Source organism: Sciurus carolinensis, chromosome 4, assembly GCF_902686445.1.
Source record: "Sciurus carolinensis chromosome 4, mSciCar1.2, whole genome shotgun sequence".
Lineage (NCBI taxonomy): Eukaryota > Metazoa > Chordata > Mammalia > Rodentia > Sciuridae > Sciurus > Sciurus carolinensis.
In genome coordinates this window covers 71,743,965-71,757,716 of record NC_062216.1, presented here as the reverse complement: position 1 = coordinate 71,757,716, position 13,752 = coordinate 71,743,965, and the positions used below count along the sequence as shown (strand labels likewise).

The following is a 13,752-nucleotide window of genomic DNA, read 5'->3' as shown; positions in this document are numbered from 1 at the left end:
CAGGGGCCAGGTGAACAGCTAAGAACCCCAGGTCTGCTGGGGTTGGAGGTTCTTAGTTCTTCCCTGGCCCTGGTCCCAGTGGACCTGAGGAGTATAACATGATTGCATGAGTAACTTGCCAAGGGTGGAGGGCAGGGAGGCAGAGCACCCCACCCTGGAGAGTGTATCAGAGTATCAGGGGCTGGGGGACAAAGAGGCATGTGTGGCTTGGACAAGCCCCAGAGGCTGGTTTTGGTATATCTCTACTTATGTCAAGTATTCAACTCTCACTCCCAAGCTATTGAGTGCAGATTAATTTTATTAAATGTAGTGTTCATTTTCTTTAATTATAATACACATTCACCAAAGATCATTTGGGGAAAAAATTAAAAAAAAAAACAAAAAAGAAAAGAAAATTTCTGCGTTCCCCTATCCCAGCCCACCACTGGAGGCAACTTCTCTATTTTCTTTTAGTCCTTTTTGGAAATATGTATATATATATAATATTAGGACCATATGTGTGTACAGTTTTCTTCCCTATTTTGAAAACTAACAGCATAGCTATTTCCCGCATCATTGGAAATTCTTCCAAGGGGTCATTCTAATAGTGCAACAGGACACCAGCACCTGGGATTCCTTAATAGATGTAATCATTTTCCTACTGTTGAACACATGATGGTTTCCTTTTTTTTTTTTTTTTTTTTGCAGTTATAAATCTTTGCAGTGATTAATCTTTGATAAATCTTTATAATGATTAATCTTTGTCCATAACTCTATTTCCTTTGGAGAATGCTTTTGTGTGGAATGGCTGGGTCTATGGGTATGCACCCTTGCAGGGCTTCTGCCGTGGGTATCCCAGGTTACACTTCCCCAGCAGAGCACCACAGGTGGAGAGTGGTCAGTATCCTCAGTCGGTAGGAGTGGCAGTGTAGACAGTGCTCACACTTGCCAAGCCCTAGCTGAGGCTGCCCCTGGCTCAGTCCCTGTCCCTCTGCTGGGCTCCTGGCAGGTTAAAGCTCTTCATGACACATCAGATCAGTCCCTGTGGCCTTTGAGACTTCTGGATTCTTTTTCTTTAGGTCCGGCATGAAAACAGATGTGTGGCCCTGGAAAGGTGTCCCTGCTTCCATCAGGGCAAAGAGTACGCCCCGGGAGAAACAGTGAAGATTGACTGCAACACTTGGTGAGGTTCAGCGTGTTTCCCTGGGAACCCAGCCACCTCTGCCCCTATGGAGACCTGGGCATGTAGTTCCTTTTCTCTGTGCCTGTTTCTCCATCTGTGAAATGGGAGAATATTCACCATCACTTGTGCTCATCCCAGATAGGCACCATCCTGCAGATCAGCTTTTCTGTTCAGGGAGATAGGCCCTGGGGAAGATAAGCACCTACATAGGTAGGAAGCCTACATAGGTCACTGCATATGTGGCAAGCTGCCCACGAGTGTGGGGTGAGGAGGGTCCTCTTCTTACCTACCTTAAACTGCCCACAAGGGTACCATGAGTGTGCCTGTAATGGTGCAGTTTGAGGAGGGGCTTGGCGAGGGTGACTGGTTTCCTTCGGCTCCTTGGCCATTCTTCACATAACCCCTCACCCTTCTCACTCACCCTGCCTTTGTACTGCCTTAGAAAGGGGCCCTGCGGACAGGCGGGCAGGGCTGTCTGAGGTCTGAGTTTACCACCTCTGACGCACGAGTGGGCTTCCCAAGGTCAGCTCTGGTTACGGGTGGTGGGGGGATGGGCCATGTGGCCATTGGCAAATCACTATAGATTTAAACATATAGCTACGTGCACTCAAAACCTCTCCTGGCAGGAGTTCATGGTTCATTACTATTTTCCAGACTCAGAACTTTCTGACTGTTCTGTCTTTTTCTTCCCATTAGCCTCAGAGGGATTTCAACCTCAGTGTGTCTGCTTCACAGAGACCCTGAGGCCAATATCAGGCTGACTTGTGGCTTCCAGGGTGAGGCTGAGCAAATTCATGCGGGTGGCCTAGAAAGAGTCCGGGCCTCCTCTTCAGCTGCCTGGATCACTGTGGACAACAGTGATCTTCTTTGCCTCAGGTTCTCCCTTGGAAATGGAGAGCAGCATCCTTTCCCTCTGTCCTGCTGGGCCCTGTTCTGGGCCTGTGAATTTCATGCTCCATTAGCTGCCAACCCTTAAGTTCTCAAGTCTTCCTGGAGGGTTGGGTGGCACTTGGAACACTCTCCATCCTTCCGTTGCCTCTCATTCCCTAACACCCAGATGCACTCAAAGTGCCCAATGAGTCATGCTTACATTACTGTTCCTAGTGTCTGTCGGGACCGGAAGTGGAATTGCACAGACCATGTGTGTGATGCTACTTGCTCCACGATTGGCATGGCTCACTACCTCACCTTTGATGGGCTCAAATACATGTTCCCTGGGGAATGCCAGTACGTCCTGGCACAGGTGAGAATGAGAGTGAGTCTGTATCTGGAATGGGGGGTGGGAGGAGCAAGTAGGGCTTTTCCAGATCAGTCTTTGCCCTTCTGTCTGTAGAGAAAACTCTGGGATCTTGTTTTACTGGGATAATTTTCCAATCCTTGAAAGAGGTGCCTGAAGAGGTAAGAGGTTTAAAACTCAAAGTGGCTGTTTTCTTTCACCTGGAGACTTCTAAGAACAACCCAGAAGCTCACTTGCTGAGTAGGTTGGTGTGGACATAAGACTACACTGAATCCAAATTAGCATCAGTGTGAGTTAGAGAAAGTCATCAGTCTCCACCAGGAAGTGAAGCCAGCTGGACCTCAAAACCCCTCCACCCCGGGTGGGCTCGTTAGCCTCCTCGTGTGGTGAGCAGCAACTCTGGACAGGGGGATGGTTGACATGACATACCTGCCCTCTGATCCTATTGCATTCTCCTCTGTTTTCATTTCTGACCTGGTACAATTTCAAATTGAGAGGAGGAAGAGGAAGTGGAGGAGGGCAGGGTCTCAAAAAAGTCATTCTGCAAAGCAGGATGAGAAAGAGTTCAGGAAATCCTTGCTAGTGAGTGAGGGCACTAGCCCCTTTACCTCCCCCTCCCCATGTCGTGGATTCCTGTAAATTTCTCTTGCTGGTTGACACCAAATGGGTAAGCAATGGGGGCGAGTGCTTTTCCCCAGAGGGAGGAGACACTGTGCCCTCTGATGCTTTAAACAAATGTGGTCTCTCTGTCTCCATTCTCTAGGGGAGGGGGGCATTGGGGGTTTGGTGTGGTCTGAAGGAAGGACCACAAACCTGGGGAAGCTTCAGTCCCAGAGATGGAGCTGCAGGATCCCCAGAGTCAGACAGCATCAGGACAAAGACCACGTGTGCAGAGCATGCTGGGAGGGGACTGGACTAGCTGGGGCTCCAGCCTGTCAGTCACATACCCACACTGGCCCAGGGAGGAGTGTGCTGGGGAGACAGGGATGTGCACCTTGAAATACTTCAGGAACACCTATGGACCTGGGGTGGGTGCCCCCTGGAGCTTTCCCAAAGATTAGAAATTAAGGCCTGTCTTTTGATTACTCGGCTACCTCCCAACCTCAGCAGCAGAAGTCAGGGTGACATCACTTTTGCTATTTAGTTGCCAAGCCAGTTTCAAACCAGAGCATCCAGAAAAAACAAACAAACAAACAAACAAAATAAAAACAAAAGCAAAACAAAAACAAAAAGCCATTAAATTCTGTGCAAGAAGAAGCAGCTGGTCAGCGTCTCCTGTTCCCAGCTCTTCCCCTGCCCAGGCAATTTTCCCAAGTGGCCCAGTTTTCAGGAATTCCCTTCCAAATTGTACCCTTTGTATGTCACTTATTTTCCTTTCCCACAGCCAGTTCCGTAGTCCTTTTGTGATGCTTACTCTTAGGCACCCTCCCCTTACTACCTTCCTTGGGGTGCTATCATCAGACTTAACTCATGGCCACAAATAAATCACATACATCCTTGTTCCCTCTTTTAACCTTCACCATCCATTAACCCAGCACTCAGTTAACTGAACAATCCTAGGAAGCTGACTGATTCATAATCTTATAAAGGTGAAGATCATATGTTGTGTGTGTGTATGAGTATGTATAAATGTATGTATATGTGTATGTATATACGTGCATGTGTGTGTATAGATATATGTGTTTGAGTATATGTGCATGTTTAGGTGTGTGTATGGATAAGTGTGTATATGTATATACATATATATGTGTGCATATATGTTTGTGTGATTGTCTAAGAGTGTATTATGTGTGTGTCATACAGGTATGCAATTTGCTCAATGTGATAGGCCTAGGTTCACACCTGGTTTCTTCAAATTGAGTGTTTTATCTTTCTTCCATTAAACCACAGCAGTAGCCACCGGGATGGGGGGGGACTATTTGCCAGGAGTGTGTCTCCTTTTTCTTAATTTTCTAAGCAATCAGTGACCATCAGTGACCTCTTAGTGTTCCCTTTTCCCCTAAACCCAGCTAGAGATGTAGCTTGGGAGCTGTGAGTGGTATTGAGCTGTCTTTGATTACACCTCTGGGCCAGCAATCTTCAGGGGTCAGCCAGACATGAGAGGCTCAAGATGCTATGTGGTCAGACTCTCCTAATTACCTGCATGGGGCTGAGGAATAAAGGGATCTAGGCATGGGCTTTTAACCTGGAACTTCTGTCAAAGCATGCCACATGTCATTTTTCCTTTCCCTCCTTCTCTGCTTGGTGATCATTACAGCTGCACCCCGCTGACATAAGTACCAGGTTCATCTGTATGGATGAGGGTGACACACCTGTGGGAGTCCCCGCCCCCCACCGCAACACATGCATATGTACAGGCACAAATACACACCTATGGACATGGCAACATCCTGTAACAGGTATCTAAAGACCTGTGAGGACAAGATGACCATCTTCTGGTCTGGGAGAAATAGCAGGCATAATATTTCTGTCTTCCCCTCTTTTCCCAGGATTATTGTGGCAGTAACCCTGGGACCTTTAGGATCCTCGTGGGGAATGAGGGGTGCAGTTATCCCTCAGTGAAATGCAAGAAGCGGGTCACCATCCTGGTGGAAGAGGGAGAGATTGAACTATTCAACGGAGAGGTAAGAGCCAGCCTCGTCTCCTACACCCTTGTGCTCCTCTTTGGTCCTCTGTCAGCTTTATTGAAGCATTTACCCGGCATCCATGCAGAACTGTGTGAATGGAGTAACATGGCCTTACAGAGACCGAGGTCCAGCTACGTTATCTGGCCTCGACATATTCTATGAGCCAGCACAAGTGGCAGACCATTACGGATAATATGGTTCCATTTTAGTTGAAGTCTGCATTTGTGTGTGGAGAAGGATAGGTAATCATATCTGCATAAATGTGGGAAGAGGCAGTGCTTATTGCTGGAGAGGGCCTGGAGCATGGAGGGAAAGGGAACCTTCCCTTCTATATGCAGTCATCCCTCTTCCATGGGGACACATTTCAAGATCCCCAGTGGACACCTGAAACTGAAGATAGTACCAAACCTAGTGAATACTAGAATTTCCCCTATATATACATATATATAATAAAGTTTAATTTACAAATTAGGCATAGTGACACATTAATAACAACAATAATAAGTAGAACCACTCTAACAATATATTACAATAAAAATTATTTAAAACTTATTTCTGGAATTTTCCATTTAATATTTTAGGAACTCAGTTGACCACAACTGCAGAAAACAAAACTGGATAAGTGGATAAGCAGGAGCTACTGTGTGTGTGTGTGTGTGTGTGTGTGTGTGTGTATGTATATACATATGTATACATATAATATTAGAGATTTTTACTTTCTTTTGAATTTTTCAGTACACTTCAGATACATTTTGTGTGTGTATTTATGTCTGAGATTCTGGGTATCAAACTCAGGGCCTCAAACATGCTAGGCAAGGGCTCATCCACTGAGACACACCCCCAGCATTTTAGATAAATATTTTTAAAGAGCTCAAAAATAAGCTAAACAGACTCAGCCCCTGTATACTGAAAGCTTAAGAAGTGGTTCTCAGAAGATTACACAGGAATCTCCCTGGAAATCTTGTTTAAAATGCTGATACCAGGGCACCATCCTGAGATTCTGACTCAGTAGGTCTGGGTGGGACCCAGAAACATGCATTTAGGTTGGCAGGTCACCACTAGGCCATAATTTTGGTTCATATAGGGTAGTAGGGCAACCCAAGTTCTGGGCTCCAATCTGTTCTGATATCTCTATTTTCTTCCATGGTCTCAGCCTGCATCCTACTTTCTTATAAAAACCCACCACTGACATCAGGAGATGGAAAGTGAATTCTTCACCATTATGGAAGAAAACTCCTTAGCTAATGTGATTGTGGGTGTGCTGTGTCAACTCCATTTCAAAGGAGAGCTCTGTTTAGGACAGATGACAGTGGTAACATTGAAGAGGAAGTGTGCAGACCTGCGAGGGATAAATTCACACATATGGGTAGCTCTGCACATGATATGTTATTCAGGGGAGACCTCTGCAAAGGGAAGGCGGGTTCTTAGCATCAGCCTTCATTTCGTAAGTCAGAGAATCAGCCCAGCACGATGGCTTTGAGGGTTCGGCACTGGCGATGATTTGGCTAGTCAGGGGTTCAGGCCAGGGTCTTTCTGGAGACTTAAACCTGCCTTTAGCACTGAGCTCCACAGTCTCTGCCTCTTGATGACAGCGGCTGTGGGGAGTGGGACGTGGTGGGATACAGCAGGGGTGAGAGTCTAGTATTTATTATTATAAAGGATAGATTTTTAAATCATTGACTAGAAGTGCTTAAATGAAGTGTTGCCATGATAGGTTAAAACCATACCTCGGGGACCCTTGTAGTTAATGACCAAGCGTAAAAAAGAAATCCACTTTTTGTAAAACAATGATGATCTTCTGCTAGTTGGTTTTGTTGTACTTTTAATCTCATGATTTTTCTGCCACTTCTAACATCATCCCTCAATCACAGATTCTTGGAGTGGGGTGGGCGAGATGAACATAGGTGTGGTGCTGTCCAGCAAGGCGAGCTCTGACTGAATGGGACAAATGACGTGTGTGGTTCTGGAGGGGCAGCGCCTGCAGTGGGGACAGAAAGGTGGGTGTGAAGAAGAGAGAAAACGTGGACTTTCGTGCCTTCTCGTTTTCCTGTTTTGCCTTCCTTCAGGTGAATGTGAAGAGGCCCATGAAAGATGAAACTCACTTTGAGGTGGTGGAGTCTGGCCGGTACATCATTCTGCTGCTGGGCAAGGCCCTCTCTGTGGTCTGGGACCATCACCTGGCCATCTCTGTGGTCCTGAAGCAGACATACCAGGTCAGTAGCCTTTCATGCTTTTTCTTGTCTCTGACTTCTTATTTGGACCTTCGTCAGGTCCCTGAGTAGCAAATGGCTCCTCCCACCACCTTGGGGAAGGTGATCCTCCACAGTCCAGCCTCTTCCCCATACAAATAAAGCTATGGAGTCAAAGTTGCAGTTAGCTTTGGCTCTTTCTGAGGCTTGCTGCACATGACAAAACTTGAGGGTGGTCCCTGACACAAACTATCTTGACTGGCCTTGCTAAGCAAGTTTATTTGCACAAAGGAGTAAAGTAAAAGATTAGGCAATATTAGATTTTCTTTAGATTCCTTAACCTAAAAAGGCAAATGGATCATGCAAAATATCATTATAACACTGCAAAATATTCTGGGGTATTGCCTTCCCATTGAGCCATGGGCCAGAACTTTGTGAGAGCTGTTTGCAAACTTTCTGACAACTTGCTTTTGGGAAAGATGACCATATTTGTCTAGGGTCTAACAGTTTGTTGGGGCTTTACAGATTTCTCTATGTGGTATGTACATGACAAGTGACTCTATTTTCTATGGTGGTTGATTTGGTTTTAGCAGGAATGATCTTCATAGCATCTCTGACAATGCCATATATATTTATAGTTTGTATCGTTTGCATAGCCTTTACTTCCCTGTGGCAGCCCATTTCATTGCTGGAAAGCAAATTGCTCATTCAGTTAAACCCACCAAATACTAAGTGTCTAGCATGTGTCAAACACTGTCTCAGGTTCTGTGACTATAGCAGGGAAAAATCAGATGTATGTGTGTGTGTGTGTGTCTCTGAGTGTATTTAACCCTGGTATTGGTTTTCTATTGTTGCTATAACAAATTATCACAAACTTAGTGACTCAAAACAACAACACAAATTTATTATGTTATGATTCTGAATGTCAAAAAATCTACAATCAGCCAGCAAGACCGTGTTTCTCCTGGAAGCTCTAAGGAAGAATCCATCTCCTTATCTTTTCTAAATTCTGGAGGCTGCCTACATTTCTTGACTTGTGGCTCCATCTTCTGTATTTAAAGACAGCACTATAACGTCTTCTGTCTCTCTATTTCTTCTGTCACATCATCTTTCATACTATAACTCCTTCTGCATTCCTCTTATCAGATTCCGTAGTTACACTGGGCTCACTTAGATAATCTAGGATAATCTCCTCATCCCAAGATCTTAACCTAATCATCTCCTCCAGGTTTCCATGTATATCTGTCTGTTTTCTGTTGCTGCAACAAAATACCAAAGGCTTGGTACTTTATATAGTAAAGATGATTGTTTAGCTCATAGTTTGGGAGTTGAAAGTCCAAGGTTGGGGGGTCCCACCTGTTCAGCTATTGGGATGACCCCTGGCTGCATCACAACATGGTGGTAAAGCGGAAGAGAAACTGGCCATGCGCAGAAGGGGTCCTATGGCAAGAAAGGAAGCCAGAGGGAGTCAGGCTAGCCTTTTTTTTTTTTTTTTTTTTAATTCTTGTGGGAATTAGCCATTGGTGTCTCGTGAGAACTATATTAATTTTGTCGAAGGGTGATGCCACCAGTGATCTACTTACCTCCTGCTAGGGCTCACCTCCTACCATATCACCACACTGAGACCAGACTTCCAGTACACGAACATTTAGGAGTACACCCAAACCACATTCAAGCTACAGCACCACGTAAGGTGACATATTCATGGTTCTGGTGTTTAGGACATCCATTTCTTTGGCGTAGGCCACTATCTGGCCTTCTATAATCCTGGTGGAGACTAAATTCTTGGGCGTGTTTCTTTAGATAAGTTGGTCTGATGAGACCTGTCTGAAGATGTGACATGTGAGTGGAGTCTTCAGGGGAGGGAGGACTGTAAATATCTGGGGAAAGGACATAGGCAGATGGAAGAGCATATGGAAAGACCCTGAGGGGGCAACTGTATGGAGTGTTTGATCAAGGAGGCGAGTAGGCTATAGAGGAGGGACTAGCAAGGGGTAGGGAGAGGGCAGCAGCTACCCGGCAGAGCTCTTATGCCTCCTAAAGCCCCTTGGACTTTTGTCCAACTGTGAGAACTTTTTTTTCTTTTTTTTTTTTTTTTTTCTTTTGGCACCAGGGATTGAACTCAGAGACACTCAACCACTGAACGACATCCCCAAACCTATCTTTTTGTATTTGATTTAGAGAGAGGGTCTCACTGAGTTGCTTAGTGCCTCGCTTTTGCTGAGGCTAACTTTGAACTTGCAATCCTCCTGCCTCAGCCTCCGGAGCTGCTGGGATTACAGGTGTTCACCACTGCACCTGACTGTGAGAACATTCTTACATGTTCCCCATTGACTTACACCCTAGGTACCTTGCCAAATCCTGCTCATGGAAGCAAAATAGAATAGGACAGGTTCTAACTATGTTACAAAAGTATTATAGCTTTTCTTTTCCAGGCCAAACATTGCCAGTTGGTTCTATAGTTTTTACTTGATGGTTTCCACTCATTCAGGACTCGTTACTCATTGCACACTGTGATAGATGAATTGGAGGTGAATTGGATGTATCTTCCTTGGTGATATTTGATATATGGCAGAATTCTGGCCATCTTTCCTGAACAGGTTGCAGTTCTCCAGGTACAGCAGGACTATAATGTTCCCTTCTAGGTCCTCTGTGCTCTCACTGATGTCATGACTGACCAGCTTCTCTCTCTGCTCATAGGCTTATTGGGTAGGGTGATGGTTCAAACAGGGATTCCAGGCCTCTGCCCTTGACAATGTGATGTGTACAAGTTGCCTCTGTTTTATTCACTTCAAAATGGGATCATTTGAAGGAATGCCAAGGAAGAGGCTTTGCTGATCACTCTAGTTCTCTATTCCTCTTCCCTCCCCTCCTCATTCTTTTACTTCTCCTCAGATGACTCCTGGTCCTTTGTTACCTGGAACCTTTTCCTTCCCCTGACTTAGATTATGTCCCTGAGGTCTACAGTGCTCATTTTCTCAATTTGTCAATCAAGGAGCAAGTCTGTGGCCTGTGTGGGAATTTTGATGGCATCCAGAACAACGACTTCACCAGTAGTAACCTCCAAGTGGAGGAAGACCCGGTGACCTTTGGGAACTCCTGGAAAGTGAGCTCACAGTGTGCTGACACCAGAAAAGTACGTCTGGGACTCTCTGTGTGTAGATCCCAAGAGGCCTGCTACCTGAACTGTTCCTCGCTCCCTGAGTCTCATGGGGGTTGGAAGATGGGCAATGGGTGGCAGGGATGGGGAGCAGGTCTCTTGCCTCCTTCTGGGTTGAGTTGAGTCAGTTTGACTGCCTGACTGTGGGTCTTTCTATATGCTCCTCTCTGTTCCCAGGTGCCACTGGATGTGTCCCCTGCCACCTGCCATAACAACATCATGAAGCAGACGATGGTGGATTCCTCCTGCAGAATCCTTACCAGTGACATTTTCCAGGACTGCCACAAGCTGGTAAGGGCTTTGAGGGTGGAGGTTGGCAGAGTTGTCGATAACCCAGTGACTTGGGCACCTAGAGCATGGATTTCTAATGGACACTAAGTAGCCTAGAGTCCTGAAGGGATCTGCACAAAGCTACCATTGCAGGGCTCAGGGTGTGGCTCAGTGGCAGAGCTCATGGCACGAGGTCCTGGGTTTGATCCCCAACACCACTAAAAAAAAAAAAAAGATACTGTTGCAGTTGTTTCTTGGCTTCAGACTGGAAGCAAAGGGAAAGCTGATGGTTTCTGAGGAAAGTGATGATTGGGACAACACTTTCCTTCCACACAAGAAGAAACTCTTGGCGTGTGCCAATGCTTCTCTTTTGGCCTAGTCTTAGGATTTGTTTCCTTGTCATTATCTTGTCTTCAACACCAGAACCAAGGATTTCATTTTCTTTTTACTGTTCTGTGTCTCCAGACCTCAGAGTCCTCCAAGGATTCCCCTGACAACAAACAAACAAATAAACAAACAACCCATTTAGTACCCAGTTCTCCTCTCATAGAAACTCTTTTCTGGCCTTCATTCCAGTGATTCTGAGTCCTTAATTTTGACCTCTTTTGTGTCTTTATCTCAGATGACAATGAGGAATTCCCCAAAGTCGAATGCACTTCTCTTTCTCTGTATATGCAAGTGCACATGTGCATATGGGTATGTGTGTAATGCCTGTACATATGTACACATAGGTCTGCATACACACGCCTGGTGCTGTGTGGCCCCACCAACGTGGTAGTGGCTATTTGAATACGTGTACCTCAGTTCTCTTTCTATCTATCCAAAGACTCTCAGTCATGAAGATCCAAAGGATACTTAGAATTTCCTGTTTTGGTGGAGACACTGGGCATTTGAGTTGGAAGAGTGTAGGCAGGGAGAGGATCCAGGGAAATCAGAACTGTTAAAACGTCTTGGAAACAATGGTCAGCTTAATGGGAGAATTCATTTCTATCATGACTATTCCTGAAAAAGGCCATCGTGTGTAATGGCATGTTCTGGGGACAGGAAAGGTGGAAAGTGGTTAGTGTGATTGAAAATGGGTGGTGGGTGGGCCTCCCCTCCCTGTGTGGGTACTTGGGGTCAGTTGGGTCATATTGTCCAGCATACTTGCCCTAGAGCTCTTCAGTGAAGCAACTTGAATGGGTCTGGATGCTTTTCCTCATTCTCTTTGATGCACTGAGGTAAGGAAAGGGTGATGCTCCTGTGTGTGCTTTATGTAAAAACAACTAAACACTCATGGATCATGGGGATGGATAAGTGTCCAGAGGCAGGTAGAAGATGGACAGAATGTTCTTTTGAAACATTCTTAGGCACCTGGTATTCTGTAAAAGATTTTATTTAATATTTCAAGATTGGAAACTAGGAATCTTGCCTTTTTGCTGGTTCCCTGTTTGAGACCATTGGCCTCCATTTCTCTTTCTACCCTGGAGAACCCTTATCCTAGTACTTATCACCAAAAGATTCTCACCCAGACCAAGAGCTGTAGTCCTAGTTCCTGGTGCTAGGCCCAGGCCACCTGAGACTCCTTTTGCAGGTGGACCCTGAGCCATACCTAGACATCTGCATTTATGACACCTGCTCCTGTGAGTCCATTGGGGACTGTGCCTGTTTCTGCGACACCATCGCTGCCTATGCCCACGTGTGCGCCCAGCATGGCAAGGTGGTGGCCTGGAGGACAGCTACATTGTGCCGTGAGTCCTGATGACCCTTGTGATCTCGGATACCCTCCCTTCACCCCATGAGTATCTAGACCTGAAGGCCTTGTGGGGAGCAAGAGGACACTTCATGGGAGAGAGGGAGAGCTGTAGTGTGCAAAGAGATGGCGGAGGGCTAAGGAGAGCTAAGTCAGCCATGAGAGTAGGGCATTGACACTGTGAGAGAGGACAGTGGTGGATTCAGGATGTTGATGCATAGAGACTTTTCTTCTGGAAAAATCAAGGAAGAAGCAGAGGCAACACTGGTGAAGAGAAGAAAGTCAATATATGTCTTTACTTAAATATGATCATATTTGCCACTATGAGTAAAGAGCTCACTTATTTATGTGGAGTCTTCCCTTCTTGGATATATACAACTAAATGTTTTTCTGTAGGAAACCAAGTCAGACCCCTAGGTTCTTGGTTTAGGTCCTTAAAATTTTCCAGAAATCTCCACTATTAGCAACTCTGGTTGTCCTTGTTCCCAGATTTGATCACTGCCTCCCCTGCCTCCCTGCCTTCCAGTCATGGCCTCATGGGTTTGTCTCCCTGGGTCTGCAGTCCTGGCTTCTGGTGTTGCAGGGTGCTTTCAAGGTCATGGCTTCTTCTTTCTACACAGCCCAGAGCTGCGAGGAGAAGAATCTCCGGGAGAATGGATATGAGTGTGAGTGGCGCTATAACAGCTGTGCGCCTGCCTGTCCCGTCACCTGCCAGCACCCTGAGCCTCTGGCCTGCCCTGTGCAGTGTGTGGAGGGCTGCCATGCACACTGCCCTCCAGGTGAGGCTCTCCCTGGGTGGTCCAGGCAGGAGGGATGGGATTGGTTGTCAGGATAGGAGCCTCCTGCTTCATTTCAGCCTCTGCCAGTGGTGCCTTATCCCCAACCCCACAACCCTACAACAGGTTCTGTGTCTGTGGGCCCCTTCATCAAAGCCATGCAAGCTCTGGCGTTTGCTAAGTTGAGCTCCTATCAGGGCTGGGAATATGGCTCAGTAGTAGAGTGCTTGTTTATCATGCCCAAGGACTTGAATTCTATCCCCAGCACCACAAAGAACAGTCACCTGGTCCTTTCAAATGCTTTTTAACCCTTTGGTGTTTGAGGTTGAACATGGATGGCCTGTGTGCAAGGAAGGGTTCACCCTGCTCCTTGCTGGCAATGCTTTGCCCCTGAGCTACACTGAGAGTCCTTTCTGCAAAGTGCTTTGGCGTGCCAATTTAGGAGTTTATCATGCAGAATAGCACTTTCCGATAGAACTTACGGCAAGTGGTGGGAATGCCTTATTGAACACAGTGGTGGCTAGTGTGTCTGAGGAGCTGACTTTTTCATTTTATTGAATTTTGGTTAATTTAAATTTAAATAACCACAGATGGTTAAT

The 13,752-nt window shown here is 46.0% G+C and overlaps 1 protein-coding gene across 1 annotated transcript in view; it reads left to right on the top strand.

The window, feature by feature from the left end:
- The window catches only part of Vwf (von Willebrand factor), a 151,903-nt gene that overhangs the window by 68,525 nt on the left and 69,626 nt on the right, over positions 1–13,752 (top strand). The window contains exons 19-26 of the mRNA XM_047549520.1: positions 1,059–1,162; positions 2,267–2,405; positions 4,889–5,023; positions 7,093–7,239; positions 10,211–10,351; positions 10,553–10,666; positions 12,219–12,375; positions 12,998–13,156. Coding sequence (XP_047405476.1) covers positions 1,059–1,162; positions 2,267–2,405; positions 4,889–5,023; positions 7,093–7,239; positions 10,211–10,351; positions 10,553–10,666; positions 12,219–12,375; positions 12,998–13,156 — 1,096 coding nt within the window. The remainder of the gene's footprint in view (positions 1–1,058; positions 1,163–2,266; positions 2,406–4,888; positions 5,024–7,092; positions 7,240–10,210; positions 10,352–10,552; positions 10,667–12,218; positions 12,376–12,997; positions 13,157–13,752) is intronic.